Source organism: Schistocerca nitens, chromosome 9 (assembly GCF_023898315.1).
Source record: "Schistocerca nitens isolate TAMUIC-IGC-003100 chromosome 9, iqSchNite1.1, whole genome shotgun sequence".
NCBI classification, from domain to species: domain Eukaryota; kingdom Metazoa; phylum Arthropoda; class Insecta; order Orthoptera; family Acrididae; genus Schistocerca; species Schistocerca nitens.
The window spans coordinates 140,699,322-140,721,755 of NC_064622.1; the positions used below are offsets into that span (position 1 = coordinate 140,699,322).

The following is a 22,434-nucleotide window of genomic DNA, read 5'->3' on the forward strand; positions in this document are numbered from 1 at the left end:
CCTGTATCTAATATTTTCTGGGAGCAGCAAGATTCTCTGCCCGAAAACTTGTTTCTTTCTGCCTCTGAATAAATTGTAACTTTGATATTTAGAGGGTGCTTTCTGATTATAATTTTAAATCTGTTTCCTGCGTCAATTGAAGCGGCTGGCAGCGGACGGTTCGGGAGGGCGATTTGGGGGTGCTGCGCCAGGTCTTCTCGAGAAATCGCAGTTTATTAGAAGTTAAGTGACTGGTGATATATTGTTTGATTTACTCTTGTTAAATCCTACTTGTTTTCTTGGTGAGGTCACCAGCCGTTTTGCTTTGGGGTCGTCCCACCATTCTTCTTCGTTCGCCCACCCGCGGGAAGGTGCTTGTTTATAAATTGGGTGGTCCGTTTTTCCCTTGTGGAGTAGGGGCGGGTTAGAGCAACTTGCGGTTCGGGTTGTTCGGTAATCTTCCTATCAATCTACCGTACGTTAGTAGCTGCCTCTGTCATGTTTGTCGGATTTAGTGTGTTAACGAATTTATTGCTTGGATTGTAACCACCTAATACCTGAAATATGTTCTGATCTTTGGAAACTTTGACATTATTGCCTATGATCTTGAGAGGCGGTATCTGTGTACTGTAGTGTATCTTGTTGTTTGGCCAACCTTGTAGAATTTTATATAAGATTAAATTTCATGGGCTTTATTTAAATGATCATTTTAGTGTATAAAGTTACCACCCTTTCACCATAAGACTTTCCTTAGAAGTTAAAATCAAGTTGCACCTTCAGTGGCAAGGTTAATATTTTAATTTTTACTGTTTTGTACCATTTCCATCCCTCCTACGGGGGGGTGCATAGTTTGTGTGCTTGTGTAAATTGTTAAAACTCTTAGATTAAAGTTATCTGGCGTGTTGCAGATTTGCACCAGTGTAGTCTTTCAGAGGCTGTTGTGAGCGGTCGTAACTACGACCGTGTCAAAAGGGAGCAGCAAGGTTCTCTGCCAGAAAACTTGCTTCTTTCTGCCTCTGAATAAATTGTAACTTTGATATTTAGAGAGCGCTTTCTGATTATAATTTTAAATCTGTTTCTTAAAAAAAAATGCTTTTAGGCACTATTAAAGTGAATAAAATTCCCATTTGTTAAAAGGAATTTGGTTATGATTTCATCACTTACTCCCTGGCAACTACTTCCATGCTTACATAGTGTGATTAAATGTGTTAATGTTCTTGATGAATCGCTAGTAAATAAAATAAATTCTTAAGAATATTCTTTGAAAATAAATCACCGTTCAATATATAAAATGATCGCTTGATGCCTTCCTAAGGGACAGTCTCCATTCCTTCCGAACTGACTGTGTAAGCATTAAATGGATTCGCAATTGCGAATATGGATAACCATCGGCTGTAGAATGGAATGATGACGATGAAATTTTGTGCAGAACCAGACGCGAACCTGCATTTGCCTCTTATAGCGTGTGGTCTCCTTGAAATTTGGCAATCCATGCAAGACTTATGGCCAGACCCAAACATGCATATGTTACGAACCATGTGTCTGCAACCTGTACACGAACATCCAATATGTATATTAATGTACATGTGAGACATTTTACATGAAAGTCGTTTGCCCGGTGTCGGTGGATAAATACGATATTACAGTGCCTGTGTTATTCTGAATTACGAATTACGATGAAAAGCTCCTTCTCACATGCATGCATACCCGAAGGAGCTTTGCATCGTAATTCAGAATAACACAGGCACTGCAAAATCATGTAAGCGTAGACCAGAAGTGGCTTAAATCAATGAAATGGTATTGACAGCAATTGAGAGATTTATACCAAATAAATTAATAAGAGATGGAACTGATCATCCATTATATACAAAACGGGTCGGAACACTGGTGTAGAAGCAACGAGAAAAGCATGCCACATTTTAAAGAGCGCTAAATCCCGAAGATTGGAAATGTTTTACAGAGCTTTCAATGCAAGAGATTTTTAATAGTATCCACAAAAAAACTCTGTCTCGTAATCTGGCAGAAAACCCAAAGGAGATTCTGATCGTATGTGAAGTACATCAGCGATAAGACACCATCAGTACTTTCATTATGCGACAGCGATGGCAGTGTTAACCGATGACAGTGCCATTAAAGGGGAGTTATTAAGCAGTCATTTTGCAGAATGAAATGCTACCAGTTGATCTGAATTTGGATTTTCCGTTGTCCATATTCTGCAGTTCAGCCTATTGACATCTCCTTGAAGATGTAAATTGGCTTCATCTATCCACAAAATGTCCACTTCAATGAGAGCAAGAAATTCCAGAGCCAACACCTGTCTTGTTGACAAATCAGCAGGAGGCAACTCGTCACCAAAGGAGGTTTTGCATATAGCAATGCAGGATGTTTCATAGGATTTTATGCACAGCGCTCGCAGGCATTTCCAACATTCTGGCAATTTCCTGTATACTACGTATTTTAAGAGCAGCTGAACGGAATGGATAGTGTCTTGAAAGGAGAATATAAGATGAACATCAACAAAAGCAAAACGAGGATAATGGAATGTAATCGAATTAAGTCGGGTGATGCTGAGGGAATTAGATTGGGAAATGAGACACTTAAAGTAGTAAAGGAGTTTTGCTATTTGGGGAGCAAAATAACTGATGATAGTCGAAGTAGAGAGGATATAAAATGTAGACTGGCAATGGCAAGAAAAGCATTTCTGAAGAAGAGAAATTTGTTAACATTGAGAATTGATTTAAGTGTCAGGAAGTCGTTTCTGGAAGTATTTGTATGGAGTGTAGCCATGTATGGAAGTGAAACATGGACGATAAATAGTTTACACAAGAAGAGAATAGAAGCTTTCGAAATGTGGTGCTACAGAAGAATGCTGATGATTAGATGGGTTGATCACGTAACTAATGAGGAGGTATTGAATAGGATTGTGGATTGTGGAGAAGAGAAGTTTGTGGCAAAACTTGACTAGAAGAAGGGATCGGTTGGTAGGACATCAAGGGATCACCAATTTAGTATTGGAGGGCAGCGTGGAGGGTAAAAATCGTAGAGGGAGACCAAGAGATGAATACACTAAGCAGATTCAGAAGGATGTAGGTTGCAGTAGTTACTGGGAGATGAAGAAGCTTGCACAGGATAGGATAGCATGGAGAGCTACATCAAACCAGTCTGAGGACTGAAGACCACAACAACAACGTATCTGCACGCCGCCGCTCGACCCCTCTTCCAATGTTGTGGCCACATCTTCGACAGACGTCTGACCAACTGACTTCCTCCCTCTGCCACATTACACTTCAAAAGAACCTGTGTTTTCGAATTTTGCAATCATTTTCTCCAGCGCCTTAGCAGACATCAGACCAACGGCTTTTTTCACACAGTCACGATTCTTGTAAAAGAGCTTTACCAGCACGCACACACACACACACACACACACACACACACACACACACACACACACAGGTGTAAAGACCAAAGATCCATTCCTTCAGTGCCGATGGACACCAAGCCTGCTCTCTTAAGCAGCCGATCCGATTTCGAGTCGCGGTCTAACATCAATTTTACCTGTTACCTTTGATTCATTTCAGCGCCGAAATGCAGCTGACGATTGATGGTCATAACGTTTGGGCTCATCAGTCCTTCCTAACCAGCCAGAACATTATGATCAGCGACATACTATCGATATAAACTCATCCAGGTGACAGCAGCGTCATCTGGCGAGGAATGATTGTTAGTCAGACACATGCACGGTGCATGTAGTAGGCTATCACTGAGCGCGCTGTTCATATGCAAAATGTGGAAGGCGCGCAATCTGTCTGAGTTTGACCGAGGCGGATTGTGATGGCCCGGAGGCTCGAAAACTGCACGACTTTTCGGGTCTTGAAACGTGCAATGGTGAGGGTCTTCAACATACGGCGAAACTAATTTGAAACCACGTCCAGAAGTCGCGGGGTTGGGCGGCCATCCCTCATTACAGATGTCGGACGTCGTAGGCTGGGCAGACTGGTAAAACACAACAGACGGCGAACTGTGACACGGAACTAACATCAGACTTTATTGGTGGGCAGAGTGGAAGTGTGTCTGAACACACAGTGCACTGAACGATGGCCCTCCGCAGTCTACAGTCCATGTACAGGGTGTTTCAAAAATGACCGGTATATTTGAAACGGCAATAAAAACTAAACGAGCAGCGATAGAAATACACCGTTTGTTGCAACATGCTTGGGACAACAGTACATTTTCAGGCAGACAAACTTTCGAAATTACAGTAGTTACAATTTTCAACAACAGATGGCGCTGCGGTCTGGGAAACTCTATAGTACGATATTTTCCACATATCCACCATTCGTAGCAATAATATGGCGTAGTCTCTGAATGAAATTACCCGAAACCTTTGACAACGTGTCTGGCGGAATGGCTTCACATGCAGATGAGATGTACTGCTTCAGCTGTTCAATTGTTTCTGGAGTCTGGCGGTACACCTGGTCTTTCAAGTGTCCCCACAGAAAGAAGTCACAGGGGTTCATGTCTGGCGAATAGGGAGGCCAATCCACGCCGCCTCCTGTATGTTTCGGATAGCCCAAAGCAATCACACGATCATCGAAATATTCATTCAGGAAATTAAAGACGTCGGCCGTGCGATGTGGCCGGGCACCATCTTGCATAAACCACGAGGTGTTCGCAGTGTCGTCTAAGGCAGTTTGTACCGCCACAAATTCACGAAGAATGTCTAGATAGCGTGATGCCGTAATCGTTTCGGATCTGAAAAATGGGCCAATGATTCCTTTGGAAGACATGGCGGCCCAGACCAGTACTTTTTGAGGATGCAGGGACGATGGGACTGCAACATGGGGCTTTTCGGTTCCCCATATGCGCCAGGTCTGTTTATTGACGAAGCCGTCCAGGTAAAAATAAGCTTCGTCAGTAAACCAAATGCTGCCCACATGCATATCGCCGTCATCAATCCTGTGCACTATATCGTTAGCGAATGTCTCTCGTGCAGCAATGGTAGCGGCGCTGAGGGGTTGCCGCGTTTGAATTTTGTATGGATAGAGGTGTAAACTCTGGCGCATGAGACGATACGTGGATGTTGGTGTCATTCGGACCGCAGCTGCAACACGGCGAACGGAAACCCGAGGCCGCTGTTGGATCACCTGCTGCACCAGCTGCGCGTTGCCCTCTGTGGTTGCCGTACGCGGTCGCCCTACCTTTCCAGCACGTTCATCCGTCACGTTCCCAGCCCGTTGAAATTTTTCAAACAGATCCTTTATTGTATCGCTTTTCGGTCCTTTGGTTACATTAAACCTCCGTTGAAAACTTCGTCTTGTTGCAACAACACTGTGTTCTAGGCGGTGGAATTCCAACACCAGAAAAATCCTCTGTTCTAAGGAATAAACCATGTTGTCTACAGCACACTTGCACGTTGTGAACAGCACACGCTTACAGCAGAAAGACGACGTACAGAATGGCGCACCCACAGACTGCGTTGTCTTCTATATCTTTCACATCACTTGCAGCACCATCTGTTGTTGAAAATTGTAACTACTGTAATTTCGAAAGTTTGTCCGCCTGAAAATGTACTGTTGTCCCAAGCATATTGCAACAAACGGTGTATTTCTATCGCTGCTCGTTTAGGTTTTATTGCCGTTTCAAATATACCGGTCATTTTTGAAACACCCTGTATATGCCAATGTTAACACCGCTACATTGGCAGCTACGACTCAAAAAGGCATGTGACCATCTGCACTGGACATCCTAATACCTTCTTCATCATGCCGATGGGAGGGCGCGAATCCGTCGTCCTCCAGGGGAACAGCACAGTGACACCTATACTGTGGGATAGAGACAAGGTGGCAGTGGATACATTATGATATGTGGAACATTGGCATAGGAATCCATGGGTCCACCGGAGCTCGTGCAAGGCACCTTGACGGCCAAGGAGTTGCAGACCATTTATACCACTTCATGACGATCGCAGGGGCATTTTTCAACAAGATAATACGCCATGTCACAAGGCCAGGACTGTGATAGCGTGGTCCGGGGAACAAAGTGGCGAGTTTCATTTGATCTGCTGGCGCCTCAGCTTGCCAGATCTGAACCCAGTCGAACACATCTGTGATGTCATTAAAAGTGGTGTCAGAGCTCATCGCCCCTCTCCCCGGAATTTACGGGAGTTAGGTGATCTGGGTGTCCAGAAGTGGTGCCACTCCCTCCAGCTACCTACCAAGGCATCATTGCTTCCATGCCTCGCCCGACGAGTCGCTACTGTTATTGTGCCAAAGGTGGACATACTGGGTGGTTATAACTAAACTTTCCCTATTTAACTCGTTATGACACGGAAACGAAATACCGTAAGAGAACCAAACTAGGCAGTATTGATGTTAAGGACATGGGGAAGAGAAATAATCCAGAATCAATTCAATTGAAACACTTTCAATATGGTGGTATGGTACATTATATCATTACATACTGGTACCATTATTGCTACAAAAGGGGCTCAATATGGCGCCCATCAGTGACCCGAAGAGATATGCTGTGCTTCAGATCAGCACATGTGTGAATGTTCCCCTGGTAAACCTTGTTCTTCAGGTAGCCCCCCAAACAGAAATCATGGAGAGTGAGATCTGGTGATCGTGCCGGCCAAGCATTTGGAAACGATAGGCTGATAATTCGATCGTTTCCAAATGTGTTTCAGAGAGGCAGGTGAACTTCACGAGTGATGTGCGGTGGGGCCCCATCTTGCATGAAAACGGTCGAGTTCAATGCGTCTCTCTGCTGTAGGGCGGGTGTGACATGCTCGCGAAGCATTTCAGAGTAGCGCTGGCCAGTCACTCTGCACGTCTTTGGTCCTAGAGTGCCAGCCTGTTATAAAAAGGGGCCAATGATGAACGTAGCCGTGAAGCCACACCATACGGTGACACGTTCACCGTACGGAGGAACTTCGTGCACAGTGACTGGAGGTGAAGTTCGCAGACTGGGCAATTCTGTGTGTTCACCTCACCTGTCAGAGAAAACTAAGCTTCATTTGTCAATAGGACGGTTTAGGGCCAGCCCTCGTCAACTTCAATCCTTGCGAGAAAGTGGAGAGCGAAGTCAACACGTCGGTGTGCGTCCTGTGGTGCAAACTGCTGTGCGATACGGATCTTGTACGGATACCATTTGAGGATGGTTCGAAGCACCTCCTGTACAGTGGACCAGGGGATGTTCATCTGTCGTGACACAGCACGCGCACTGCCTGACGATTGGGAATTGGGCGCATCGTTGTCTTCCATAGCGACAGTGACTTCATCAACCACCTGTGGTGAAATTGCTCGTCGGCCTCTTCCCGGAGCGACGCCCAGTTCTCCAGGAGATTCTTCTTCATCGTGGTCCGCACAGCAGGTGGAGAAAGATGACCCTTCCGTAACCCTTTCAGCCGGCGATATTCTTGAAGTGCAGCTGCAGCATTACTGTTGTTTTGATAATGGAGCTTCGTCAACAATGCCCTGTTCCTTTCGTCCAAGCTCATGTTGACACTTCGACAAGTGCAATGCGCTTGGTCAGGTGTATGAGACTATGAATCTCGATGACTGATAACGGCACCTGGTGGCCATAGTTGGAACTGGGTGGTGGCACTGTGACGCATGGAAATCATGCACTCCATACTCTGTACATTAGAGCTACCAAGTTTGGTACTCGTACAGTGACTAGTTTCCGGGCTACAACGTGTTAAATAGGGAAAGTTTGAAGATAACCATCGGGTACTTGCTATTAGGTAGTTCTGGCTAATGGTGTATATAGCCCAGACGCAGTACCGCGTATCGTGCATCTACATCTATCTACATCTACATCTATACTCCGCGAGCCACCTTACGGTGTGTGGCGGAGGGTACTTATTGTACCACTATCTGATCCCCCCTTCCCTGTTCCATTCACGAATTGTGCGTGGGAAGAACGACTGCTTGTAAGTCTCCGTATTTGCTCTAATTTCTCGGATCTTTTCGTTGTGATCATTACGCGAGATATATGTGGGCGGTAGTAATATGTTGCCCATCTCTTCCCGGAATGTGCTCTCTCGTAATTTCGATAATAAACCTCCCCGTATTGCGTAACGCCTTTCTTGAAGTGTCCGCCACTGGAGCTTGTTCAGCATCTCCGTAACGCTCTCGCGCTGACTAAATGTCCCCATGACGAATCGCGCTGCTTTTCGCTGGATCATGTCTATCTCTTCTATTAATCCAACCTGGTAAGGGTCCCATACTGATGAGCAATACTCAAGAATTGGATGAACAAGCGTTTTGTAAGCTACTTCTTTCGTCGATGAGTCACATTTTCTTAGAATTCTTCCTATGAACCTCAACCTGGCGCCTGCTTTTCCCACTATTTGTTTTATGTGATCATTCCACTTCAGATCGCTCCGGATAGTAACTCCTAAGTATTTTACGGTCGTTACCGCTTCCAATGATTTACCACCTATGGCATAATCGTACTGGAATGGATTTCTGCCCCTATGTATGCGCATTATATTACATTTATCTACGTTTAGGGAAAGCTGCCAGCTGTCGCACCATTCATTAATCCTCTGCAGGTCTTCCTGGAGTACGTACGAGTCTTCTGATGTTGCTACTTTCTTGTAGACAACCGTGTCATCTGCAAATAGCCTCACGGAGCTACCGATGTTGTCAACTAAGTCATTTATGTATATTGTAAACAATAAAGGTCCTATCACGCTTCCTTGCGGTACTCCCGAAATTACCTCTACATCTGCAGATTTTGAACCGTTAAGAATGACATGTTGTGTTCTTTCTTCTAGGAAATCCTGAATCCAATCACAAACCTGGTCCGATATTCCGTAAGCTCGTATTTTTTTCACTAAACGTAAGTGCGGAACCGTATCAAATGCCTTCCTGAAGTCTAGGAATACGGCATCAATCTGCTCGCTAGTGTCTACGGCACTGTGAATTTCTTGGGCAAATAGGGCGAGCTGAGTTTCACATGATCTCTGTTTGCGGAATCCATGTTGGTTATGATGAAGGAGATTTGTATTATCTAAGAACGTCATAATACGAGAACACAAAACATGTTCCATTATTCTACAACAGATTGACGTAAGCGAAATAGGCCTATAATTATTCGCATCTGATTTATGACCCTTCTTGAAAATGGGAACGACCTGCGCTTTCTTCCAGTCGCTAGGTACTTTACGTTCTTCCAGAGATCTACGATAAATTGCTGATAGAAAGGGGGCAAGTTCTTTAGCATAATCACTGTAGAATCTTAAGGGTATCTCGTCTGGTCCGGGTGCTTTTCCGCTACTAAGTGATAGCAGTTGTTTTTCAATTCCGATATCGTTTATTTCAATATTTTCCATTTTGGCGTCCGTGCGACGGCTGAAGTCAGGGACCGTGTTACGATTTTCCGCAGTGAAACAGTTTCGGAACACTGAATTCAGTATTTCTGCCTTTCTTCGGTCGTCCTCTGTTTCGGTGCCATCGTGGTCAACGAGTGACTGAATAGGGGATTTAGATCCGCTTACCGATTTTACATATGACCAAAACTTTTTAGGGTTCTTGTTTAGATTGTTTGCCAGTGTTTTATGTTCGAATTCGTTGAATGCTTTTCTCATTGCTCTCTTTACGCTCTTTTTCGCTTCGTTCAGCTTTTCCTTATCAGCTATGATTCGACTACTCTTAAACCTATGATGAAGCTTTCTTTGTTTCCGTAGTACCTTTCGTACATGATTGTTATACCACGGTGGATCTTTCCCCTCGCTTTGGACCTTAGTCGGTACGAACTTATCTAAGGCGTACTGGACGATGTTTCTGAATTTTTTCCATTTTTGTTCCACATCCTCTTCCTCAGAAATGAACGTTTGATGGTGGTCACTCAGATATTCTGCGATTTGTGCCCTATCACTCTTGTTAAGCAAATATATTTTCCTTCCTTTCTTGGCATTTCTTATTACACTTGTAGTCATTGATGCAACCACTGACTTATGATCACTGATACCCTCTTCTACATTCACGGAGTCGAAAAGTTCCGGTCTATTTGTTGCTATGAGGTCTAAAACGTTAGCTTCACGAGTTGGTTCTCTAACTATCTGCTCGAAGTAATTCTCGGACAAGGCAGTCAGGATAATGTCACAAGAGTCTCTGTCCCTGGCTCCAGTTCTGATTGTGTGACTATCCCATTCTATACCTGGTAGGTTGAAGTCTCCCCCTATTACAATAGTATGATCACGAAACTTCTTCACGACGTTCTGCAGGTTCTCTCTGAGGCGCTCAACTACTACGGTTGCTGATGCAGGTGGTCTATAGAAGCATCCGACTATCATATCTGACCCACCTTTGATACTTAACTTAACCCAGATTATTTCACATTCGCATTCGCTAATAACTTCACTGGATATTATTGAATTCTTTACTGCTATAAATACTCCTCCACCATTGGCGTTTATCCTATCCTTGCGGTATATATTCCATTCTGTGTCTAGGATTTCGTTACTGTTCACTTCCGGTTTTAACCAACTTTCCGTTCCTAATACTATATGCGCACTATTTCCTTCAATAAGAGATACTAATTCAGGAACCTTGCCCTGGATACTCCTGCAGTTTACCAATATTACGTTAACTTTTCCTGTTTTTGGTCTCTGAGGACGGACGTTCTTTATCAACGATGATAATGTTCTCTCTGGTAAGCCGTCAGGTATTTTATCGTTTCGCCCAAGGGGGGGTCCCTCTAACCTAAAAAACCCCCGTGTGCACGCCACACGTACTCTGCTACCCTAGTAGCTGCTTCCGGTGTGTAGTGCACGCCTGACCTGTCTAGGGGGGCCCTACAGTTCTCCACCCAATAACGGAGGTCGATGAATTTGCAACCATTATAGTCGCAGAGTCGTCTGAGCCTCTGGTTTAGACCCTCCACACGGCTCCAAACCAGAGGACCGCGATCGACTCTGGGCACTATGCTGCAGATATTAAGCTCAGCTTGCACTCCGCGTGCGATGCTGGTTGTCTTCACCAAATCAGCCAGCCGCCGGAAGGAACCAAGGATGGCCTCAGAACCCAAGCGGCAGGCGTCATTCGTTCCGACATGTGCTACTATCTGCAGCCGGTCACACCCAGTGCGTTCAATAGCTGCCGGAAGGGCCTCCTCCACATTACGGACGAGACCCCCCGGCAAGCACACCGAGTGCACACTGGCATTCTTCCCCGACCTACCCGCTATTTTCCTGAGGGGCTCCATAACCCGCCTAACGTTGGAGCTCCCTATAACTAATAGGCCCGCCCTCTGTGACTGTCGGGACCTTGCCGGAGAATCGGCCACTGGCCCAACAGGCGAGGCATCCTGTGGTGGCTCGGAAACGATGTCATCACCACTAGGAAGCACCCCGTACCTGTTGGAAAGGGGTAAGGCAGCTGCCACGCGGCCAGATCCCACCTTCGCCTTTCGGCCAGGCTCGCGCGAGCCCACCACTATCCGCCATTCACCCTGGAGTGATGGCTGACCGGTAAGATGCTCACTGCCGGAAGACGCAGCGACATCAGGGGTTCCATGTGATTCCAAGGCCACCGAAGTAGGCATAGGTCTCACCACAGTTGCCCCAACGCCACTACGAGCCGACGCCTGCGTCTCGAGCTCGATGAGCCTAACAGACAGAGCCTCCACCTGCCCCCGAAGAGTGGCCAATTCTCCTTGCGTCCGCTCACAACAACCACAGTCCCTACACATGACTATGTTTACCCTACTCTATACGGTGACAAATTCCCAAGATAATCTTCTGATGAACTACTCTGATAATCAAGAAACACTCACTGAAATACGAGACGCGAAAACTACGCTAGGTTTTCCCAGAAAAACTATTTAAAAGTTAAGCGCAGCAAATAAGTACAAAATAAATTTCTCTCCTAACGATCAAGAACTGTTAGTTTCTATGCAGAGCAGATAAACACAAATAGAATCCCTTCCTTAGTGGAAGGTCGTAAACAAAATGCAAAATAAACGCTTTATACAAACAGTACTCGCTGCTGCTGGTGCTCTCGCTCTGGCTGTCACAAGACAACTGCTGATTCAAGTGACTAGTGGCTAACGGCCGCGAAACAAACAAAAGACGGTTTTAGGGCGCTTTCTGTTCTAAACGATCAAGAAAACACTAAGAAATCTAACACGAAAACTACGTAAAGTTTTATCAAGAACTGTTAGTTACTATGCAGAGCAGATAAACACTAATAGAGTCCCTTCCTTAGTGGAAGGTCGTAAACAAAATGCAAAATAAACGCTTTATACAAACAGTACTCGCTGCTGCTGGTGCTCTCGCTCTGGCTGTCACAAGACAACATCGGTGGCAACAAGAGTGGCGGCTGTGTGGGAGCGGCTGGGTACTGACCGAGCAGCACGCAGCCGGTGGGCGACCCCGCGTCGGGGCTGAGGTGCAGCACGGCGGTGGCGACGAAGGCGGCGGCCAGCGTGGCGTTGTGCGCCAGCGAGAGGCGCGCGTGCAGGCGGCGGCGCAGGCGCGCGGGCAGCAGCAGCAGGCTCTGCACGGCGGCCGCGCAGCACAGCAGCAGCCCACCCAGCGCCAACAGCACGCCCTCCACCACGTGCAGCGCCGACGACGCCGGCGCCGGCTTCAGGCACGCGAACACCACCAGCCAGGAGTCCCTGAACAGCACGCGCTCCGCGCAGAACTCCTCCGGCGCCAGCCACGCCCCGGTCGGCACCTGCGAAACGGCGCCCACACCTCACCGTCTCTCCTCTTTCGGGCGGCGCTTTTAACGGTCTAAGGGTTATGTGTTTACTGGATAGCAGAAATATGTTGAAATTGGAGGTGATTTGAGGGTGCACAGGGTGCGAAATTTAGTACACAGAGCTTCAACGTATGGCAGCGACTTTGGCCGTAACCAAGCAGACACCGATTTAGACACATGCTTAGATGGCAGGTTCAAGTACTTCATTCCATGTTGATTCAACTCTATCCAAGAGTCCTTCAATCTCAGCGTCCATATACGGATAAGCCCAACGTGATGTTGTTGTTGTTGTGGTCTTCAGTCCTGAGACTGGTTTGATGCAGCTCTCCATGCTACTCTATCCTGTGCAAGCTTCTTCATCTCCCAGTACCTACTGCAGCCTACATCCTTCTGAACCTGCTTAGTGTATTCATCTCTTGGTCTCCCTCTACGATTTTTACCCTCCACGCTGCCCTCCAGTACTAAATTGGTGACCCCTTGATGCCTTAGAACATGTCCTACCAACCGATCCCTTCTTCTAGTCAAGTTGTGCCACAAACTCCTCTTCTCCCCAATTCTGTTCAATACCTCCTCATTAGTTATCTGATCTACCCATCTAATCATCAGCATTCTTCTGTAGCACCACATTTCAAAAGCTTCTATTCTCTTCTTGTCTAAACTATTAATCGTCCACCAACAAAAGCAAAACGAGGATAACGGAATGTAGTCGAGTTAACTCGGCTGATGCTGAGGGAATTAGATTAGGGAATGAGACGCTTAAAGTAGTAAAGAAGTTTTGCTATTTGGGGGCAAAATAACTGATGATGGTCGAAGTAGTGTGGATGTAAAATGCAGACTGGCAATGGCAAGGAAAGCGTTTCTGAAGAAGAGAAATTTGTTAACATCGAGTATAGATTTAAGTGTCAGAAAATCGTTCCTGAAAGTATTTGTATGGAGTGTGGCCATGTATGGAAGTGAAACGTGGACGATCAATAGTTTGGACAAGAAGAGAATAGAAGCTTTCGAAATGTGGTGCTACAGAAGAATGCTGAAGATTAGATGGGTACATCACATAACTATGAGGAGGTATTGAATAGAATTAGGGAGAAGAGAAATTTGTGGCACAACTTGACTAGAAGAAGGGATCGGTTGGTAGGACATGTTCTGAGGCATCAAGGGATCACAAATTTAGTATTTGAGGGCAGCGTGGAGGGTAAAAATCGTGGAGGGAGGCCAAGAGATGAATACACTAAGCAGATTCAGAAGGATGTAGGTTGCAGTAGTTAGTTGGAGATGAAGAAGCTTGCACACAATAGAGTAGCGTGAAGAGCTGCATCAAACCAGTCTCTGGACTGAAGACCACAACAACAACAACAGACTAGAATGTAGATGCCGTTATTTCCATTTACTTTGAGAAACTGTGCTGAAATGCTAACCATTTGTATATCCCATCATACCACCTTGTCGAGCCTGTATATACTTCCAAATGGGTTGCGGTCGGAGCCATGTATACTGACATACGAGCTAGTGACTTTCCATAATGGCACATATTCTCCAAATCCTGTTCGAAATAAACTTTTGAAAAATGACGGTAAGAAGCAACACTTCGCTAAAGGGTACTACACTGAACAGCCAAATAACTGGTACACCTGCCTAATGTCGTGTAGGGCCCCCGCGAGCACGCAGAAGTGCCGAAACACGACGTGGCATGGACTCGGCTAATGTCTGAAGTAGTGCTGGAGGGAACTGACACTATTAATCATGCAGGGCTGTCCATAAATCGTAAGTGTACGAGGGGATGGAGATCTCTGTTGAACAGCACTTTGCAAGGCATCCCGGATATGCTCAATAATGTTCATGTCTGGAGTGTTTGGTGGCCAGCGGAAGTGTTTAAACTCAGAAGAGTGCTTCTGGAGCCACTCTGTAGCAATTCTGGATGTGTGTGGTGTCGCATTGTCCTGCTGGAATTTCTCAACTCCGTCGGAATGCAGAATGGACATGAATGGATGCAGGTGATCAGACTGGATGCTTACGTACGTGTCACCTGTCAGAGTCGTATCTATACGTATCAGGGGTCCTATATCACACCAACTGCACACGACCCACATCATTGCAAATCCTCCACCAGCTTGAACAGTCCCCTGCTGACATGCACGTTCGTGGATTCTTGAGATTGTGTGCACACCCGTTCACGTTCATCTGCTTGATACAATTTGAAACGAGACTCGTCCGACCAGGCAACATGTTTCCTGTCATGAACCTGCCCAATGTCTGTGTTGACGGCCCCAGGCTAGGCTTAAGGCTTTATGCCGTTCAGTCATCAAGGGTACACGAGCGTGTCTTCGGCTCCGAAAGCCCATATCGGTGATGTTTCATTGACTGGTTCAAATGGTTCAAATGGCTCTGAGCACTATGGGACTTAACTTCTCAGGTCATCAGTCCCCTAGAACTTAGAACTACTTAAACCTAACTAACCTAAGGATATCACACACATCCATGCGCGAGGCAGGATTCGAACCTGCGACCGTAGCGGTCGCGCGGTTCCAGACTGTAGCGCCTAGAACCGCTCGGCCACTCCGGCCGGCTCATTGACTGGTTCGCACGCTGACACTTGTTGATGGCCCAGCACTGAAATCTGCAGCAATTTGCGGAAGGGTCGCACTTCAGTCACGTTGAACGATTCTCTTCAGTCGTCGTTGGTCACGTTCTTGCAGGATGTTTTTACGGCCGCAGCGATGTCGGAGATTTGATGTTTTACCGCATTCCTGATGCTCACGGTACACTCGTGAAATGGTCGTACGGGAAAATCTCCACTTCATCGCTACCTCGGAGATCCTGTGTCCCATCGTTCGTGCGCCATCTGTAACACCACGTTCAGACTCTCTTAAATCTTGATAACTTGCAGTTGTAACAGCAGTAACCAATCTAAAAACTGCACCAGACACTTGTCTTCTATAGGCGTTGTTGACCGCAGCGCCAAATTCTGCCTGTTTAGATATCTCCGTATTTGATACGCATGCCTATACCATTTCTTTGGTGCTTCAGTGTATACAGTTATTATTTATTTAATTATTTACGTATTTTACGCCCTCATTGGAGCACTTTATTCAATCCATATACATTTCATTCTTAATACTAGTTGTAGATTTGGCTTTCCTCTTCTCCTCCCAAATCTTCTTCACCCTTTCTGACCTGGATGCCCTTTCTTCATCAGTTATGGTGTACTTTTTGAGTTCAAATGTCTTTAGTTTAAATCTCGTGTCACTGTATTTCAGGATGTTCATCTCTTTTCTGTCTTCAATTTGTTGCATTGTCAAGCCTAACTCGTCTAAACTATCTTGAACTTCTTTGAACTAGTTGTTCTTGGTCTTACTTTTCCAAAAGTAGGTGAACTGTTTTTTCAGTAGTCTGGTAGTCTGGAAATGTGGGAGAAAAAAGCAACCCCCCTTTTCCGCATTGTGTCAATTATTGACTCAGTTTCTCGGTATACAACTTCGTTAGGTAATAGTCGCCACTATCCCTCTACTTGGTATTTTTTGTTTATAATTGTTCTAAGGATTCTTCTGTCTGCCTTCTGTAGTTTGTCTGTGGTTGATTTGTCGTTCATCTTGAAAAGTGTTTCACTAGCATATATTGCTTCAGGTTTAATAGCAGAGTGGTAGTGACAGAGTTTTGCGTTTATCGAGAGACATTTCTTCTTCTAAGTTGGCCAGGTGATGCGTTGCGCTTGTTTCAGTTTAGTTGTTCTGCTTTCTACTGACATTTTCTCGTTTAAATTCCAACTTATAACCTCCCCGAGATATTTGAATTTATTTAAAGTTTTAATTTGTTTGTTATCATTCAGTGTAATGGCTGGTGTTTCGACCTTGAACGATGGCATCATTTTTGTCTTTTCAAACGAGATCCGTAGTCCGACTTTTAGTGCTGTTTTTTGTGTTCTTCAATTTGGTGTTTAGCCTCTTCAACGCTATTTGCGCGCAGCGCTAGATCACCAACAAAGGTCAGGCAATTGAGTTCGATATTTCTGCCAATCTTTATGTTTGGTTGGCATTTCTTATTCCACTCTCACACGACTTTCTCCAGTGCGCTGCTAAATAGTAGTGGGGACAGACCATCCCCTTGTAGAAGTCCCGTCAGGATTTCAAATGATTCAGATAGTTCCCTCTGATTTTAACTTTTGATTTAGTATTCTTAATGGTGATTTCAATAAGATTAACGAGTTTCAGGAGCAATCCAAATTCCGTGAGGATTTTAAGTAGTGACTCACGGTGGATACTGTCATACGCTTTCTTGAAGCCAATAAAAGTGGTGACCAACTTCTTGTTTCTCACGCTTCGTGTTTCATGATCCACTTAAGGCTGATAATTTGATCTGGACACCTTCTTCCAGGACGAAATCCCCCTTGATATTCTCCAAGTTCTTGGTCGAGTTGTTCCTGATTTTTTGTAAAGATTATTCTAGAAAAGATCTTATATATAGCATCAAGCAGCGAAATCCCCCGATAGTTTTTTGGATCCGATCTACGACCCTCTTTGTGTATTGGGTGGATTATAGCTGTATTCCACTCATCTGGCATTTTTTCAGAACTCCGTATGTCTACTGTGTGCTTATGGTTGTTCTGAAGTGTTTGTTTATTTGCGTTCTTCCACAGCTCTGCGACCAGTTAATTCTTCCCTGCTGCTTTGTAGTTTCTGAGCCACCTAGTTGCTTCGTTCCCTTCACTGAGATCTGTTGGTGTAATCTTCTCTGGAAGTGTTTTGTTTTTTGGATGTGGTTCGAAATCTAGGTATTCTTTTGGTTCCTCGGCATTTAGTAATTCTTTGAAGTGATCAGGTAGAATGTTGGCATTGTCTTGTGCGCTGGTTTCCCATTTTTATTTTTCATCACGAATGTGGTGGAGTATACTTTGATTGATATTTTTCGAATGTCCTATAATATTCCCTTGTTTTATATTGTTTGAATGATTCTTCTATTAACCTTAGGGTTTCTTGTTGATGTTCTCTTTTGATTCTTCTGATTTCCTTGGCCGTTTGTCTTCTGGCAATGGTTAGCTCTCCTCGAGATTTTCATTTTTCTTTTTCTGGTCTTTCAGCCATGCTTTGTGCCTTTTCTGTATTGCTTTATCACATTCTTCATTCCGCCAGGCATGTTCTTTCTTCTTCTGACAGGGGCAATCTCTTCGGAAATGTTTTTCAATTTATCAATAATCGTTCCCGGTTCGTCGCTTGGAACTGTTTTGGATCTCTCTGAATACAACAACACATTATTTATTAAATAGGTAGGATCATATTTCCTCCTCACAGTGGATTTTGATGGTTTGTTTTTCTTTCTCGGGGTTAACTTAGTTTTTATCTTTGAAATGTAATGATCTGAATCGATGTCCACCCCACGAAGGACGTTATAGGTTTCCTTGTGGTACTTTTTTGCGACATGGTCTATTTGACACTCCCCCGTTTTAACACTAGGGCATTTCCAGATCATTAACTTGTGCGGTCTTCTCTTAGATCTCGTAGTTTCGAGAATAAGTCCATGATATATGCAAAGTTCGACTAGTCTTTGACCATTCTTGTTTGTCAGTTTATGAGCTGGCCATTTACCAAGAACAGTGCGATATTTTCTTTCTTTCCCAATTTTTCCATTGAAATCTCCAAGGGATGGGTGTCAGAGATGACTGATATCAGTTGGTCCAGTTCTTCTCAAAATATTTTCGTACCTTCCTTATCTTTCATGTTTTTGTCATTTGTTAAGGTTGCCGTTCCTGGGGAATTGACGAGAAGTCCTACACTGAGTATAATATGCTATCATGAACCAGAAATCCCATTCCAAATTGCGAGACAGTTTTTATTACTCTTTTTCCCGGAGGTCCTTTGTCGAGACGGTATCCCCCGGTTTCAGATGGGTCCTAACCTACGTTTCGAAGTTTCTGAAGTTAGAATTTTGAGTTGATTCGTTACGTCCGTTAAGTATTTTTATTAACCAGTTTTAGTTATTGAATTTATATTTAATGTTGCAAAGAAAGAGAATTTTCTGGGTTTACTGAATTAAAGTCTCTGTCTGTTACGCTGCCAGATGCTCCGACTCACCACAATCTTCTAAGTGGTACCCCACCGTATGCGAGTGGTGTCTTTTCTTGGACCCACGATGCTGTCTATCCAAGACGACTCTCCATGTTGGATTGATTGTCTGATCAATGATCAATGTCCTACCGTGGTCAGGATTTACGATTCCAGATGTGATCTGGAAAAGTGATAAATGAAATATGGTGTAATGATGAATGATATTGTGGCGTGTGTTTGGTCCGCGAGAGGTATTTTATTTCGCTCAAGTCCGCCAGCAACGCTGGTTAGAACCCCCCCCCCCCCCTCCCCGTCCACCACCTGGGCCGCACTACGTCGGAATACCACGTTTCCGCCTGCTACAAAAATGTAGTAGGTTCGTGGCATATATAGTTATATATTGTATATATTTAAAAAAAATTTGCCTATGTCGTTCAAATATTCATTAGAATATCGTGTAAAAATTTGAGGTAAATGGTTTAAGAGCTTTTCAAGAGCTTTGTTAATAATGTTTACCCCTTATACATTACAATATATATATATATATATATATATATATATATATATATATATATATATATACACTAAAATGTATAACCTAAGTCTGTTCGGATGTCAATTAGAGTAACCTGTAAAAATTTGAAGCGATCTCGTCCTTTTCAAGATTTTTGTAAGAACATTTACCCTTTCTACGTATAATATATATTTTTATATTACATACATTAAAATGTGTAGCCTATGTTTGTCTATGTTCATTATAATATCGTGTAAAAATTTGAAGTAAATCGGCGAAAAACGTTTCGAGATTTTTGGTACAACCTTTTCCTTTTATACATTACATATATACAGGGTGGTCAAAAAGTCAGTATAAATTTGAAAACTTAATAAACCACGGAATAATGTAGATAGAGAGGTAAAAATTGACACACATGGTTGGAATGACATAGGGTTTTATTAGAAGCAAAAAAAAAATCACAAAATGTCCGACAGATGGCGCGTGAAAGATCTCTTGCGCGCGTCGTTTGGTGATGGCCGTGTTCTCAGCTGCCACTTTCGTCATGCTTGGCCTCCCAGGTCCCCAGACCTCAGTCCGTGCGATTATTGGCATTGGGGTTACCTGAAGTCGCAAGTGTATCGTGATCGACCGACATCTCTACGGATAGCTGAAAGACAACATCCGACGCCAATGCCTCACCATAACTCCGGACATGCTTGCAGTGCTGTTCACAACATTATTCCTCGACTACAGCTATTGTTGAGGAATAATGGTGGACATATTGAGAATTCCTGTAAAGAACATCATCTTTGCTTTGTCTTACTTTGTTATGCTAATTATTGCTATTGTGATCAGATGAAGCGCCATCTGACGGACATTTTTTGAACGTTTGTATTTTTTTTGTTCTAATAAAACCCCATGTGATTCCAAACGTGTGTGTCAATTTGTACCTCTCTATCTACATTATTCCGCGATTTATTCAGTTTTCAAATTTATACTGACTTTTTGATCACCCTGTATTTAGATATCACATATATGAAAGAAACATATAACACGCGTCCGTTTATTAGCGTATCATGTAAAAATCTGAAGTAAGTTGGTGAGCCGGCCGGAGTGGCCGAGCGGTTCTAGGCGCTACAGTCTGGAACCGCGCGGCCGCTACGGTCGCACGTTCGAATCCTGCTTCGGGCATGGATGTGTGCGATGTCCTTAGGTTAGCTAGGTTTAAGTAGTTCTAAGATCTAGGGGACTGATGACCTCCGATGTTAGGTCCCATAGTGCTCACAGCCATTTTTTAAGTTGGTGAATAATTTTCGGGGCTTTTGGTAACAACGTTAAACAACGACTTGTCTTTATATAGTACAACTGAAGATATACTCCAGTTTCGATCTGCTTATCACTAGCATAATCCATTAGCACCACACCATGGCAATTTCAAATACCACTCAGCATTACTTTACTCGATGATAATTGGGCCTTCGCCTTTTTGAATGGTAAATTTACAAATTTCTACCACTAGCTTTGCTCCTTCGTTTCCGTTGAGAGTGCTACACTAAGCACTCGTCCATGGTGATCAGGCCGCTAAACACGTCACCTGGACTGGCCTGACACAGCTGCGACATTCCCGCTGGTGCCTCGGGCCGGAGGGCTTTTTCAGCGGGTGTGAACACTGGTGGAAACTCGTGGGACGCAACGTACGCTACGTTCAAAATACCATGCAAGATGTTGAAAACATCACTGGTGACTGTGTTTCACTTTTTCGACTATCGCCTCTATTGTATTACACCGGCCATCGGATGACTTATAGTGAAATGAAATGTGTGTATGGCGTTATTTGCCGGGAGACTCCATCTGGAGTGTTCCTGCTGCCTAGTGCAAATCTTTTATTTGACGCCACTTCGGCGACTTCGCACGTCTGTGGTGACTGAATGATGTTGAGCACAGCACAGATAGTCTCGAGCGGTGAAAGTTCCAGATGCGGTCGGGAATCGAACCCGAGGCTCCGTGATCGAGCGATAATCACAAGACCACGACACTGCTATGATTCCTAGTTCTTCACAGTAAGCTCGTCTGCCACTTGGTTCTATGTGATTCACAATTGTTTAACCACACTGGAAGCGTCGCTACACTTAACTACAGTCTTATGAGGTGCATTGTTACTGTACACTGCCTGCTGCAGATGGCTTGTTACAGAATTGTTCCACATAATACGCAGAAAACGAATTACCACCCTGTGCTCCACCTTGTGGAGCGCTGCTTGTTTCTGTCTTGGATCTTCTAGCAGTGCATTGAGGTATTCATAGATGTAACCATTCACATCAGTATACAAACACATTATTTCAGAATTCATATAAAAATTATAACTACAGAGACAGTAATATCTTCTTGCTCGTATAATCTAGTAACATACAAACGTGCATCTTCCCACTCAACGGTGCACAGTCTAATATCTATTCCCACGTCCAAAAAAGATTTCAAACCCGTGTTAGACATAATACAATTCATTGTCTGTCCTGATTGACCACATCACACAGGAAACAAAAATTCAAAATAGTACCCCTCCTCTGTGATCTCTCTGCCGCTCCTTGCAATGTCTGCAGAAAGTCGTGTACAATCCCATACCAAGGAAAGAAATCACAGGGTGTAGGGAAAACACTAAAATCCTGCCCTACAGGGTTTCCTGTTATGTGAGGAACAGCACAGCTCAAAGTATTTTCAGTACCAATGATAAGACCCAGTTACTAGACAACATTAAAATCAGTTGTCCTGATTGTGATAAGTTTTATATTGATCGTTACGGCAGAGACACAGCGGCTGGTTCGCTGAACACGTACTAAGTGAGGCCCACACTACCAGCCACAGCGACGAGTCCTCCAATTAGCAAAAAAATATTAAAAATTCAAGATGTTGGAAGCCCTAGAAATCAACAAACATAAATGAAGAAACACTTCCCCTCTTTTAAATTTTAGTTGCAGTCTGTTAACTAAGATCGTGTATTTGACAACAAAGTGAAATATATACATATATCATACGTGAACAAAATAAACATGCAGTTACAATTAATAATACGTCCACTCACTCGCAGCATCGATAATTGCTTGGCATCTCCGAGGCAAGATTACAACCAAATTTTGCACTTATTCACATGTAAGAAAACTCTACGTTTGTCGAATATGCGTTGACAGCTGTTTCAAAGTAAAAATCTTTA

The 22,434-nt window shown here is 44.1% G+C and overlaps 1 protein-coding gene across 1 annotated transcript in view; it reads right to left on the reverse strand.

The window, feature by feature from the left end:
* Window positions 1-22,434, reverse strand: part of LOC126204058 (probable G-protein coupled receptor Mth-like 3) — a 754,641-nt gene that overhangs the window by 126,353 nt on the left and 605,854 nt on the right. The window contains exons 6-7 of the mRNA XM_049938481.1: window positions 12,528-12,668; window positions 12,335-12,443 (exon numbers count right to left, since the gene is read on the reverse strand). Of these exons, the coding sequence (XP_049794438.1) occupies window positions 12,335-12,443; window positions 12,528-12,668 (250 nt within the window). The remainder of the gene's footprint in view (window positions 1-12,334; window positions 12,444-12,527; window positions 12,669-22,434) is intronic.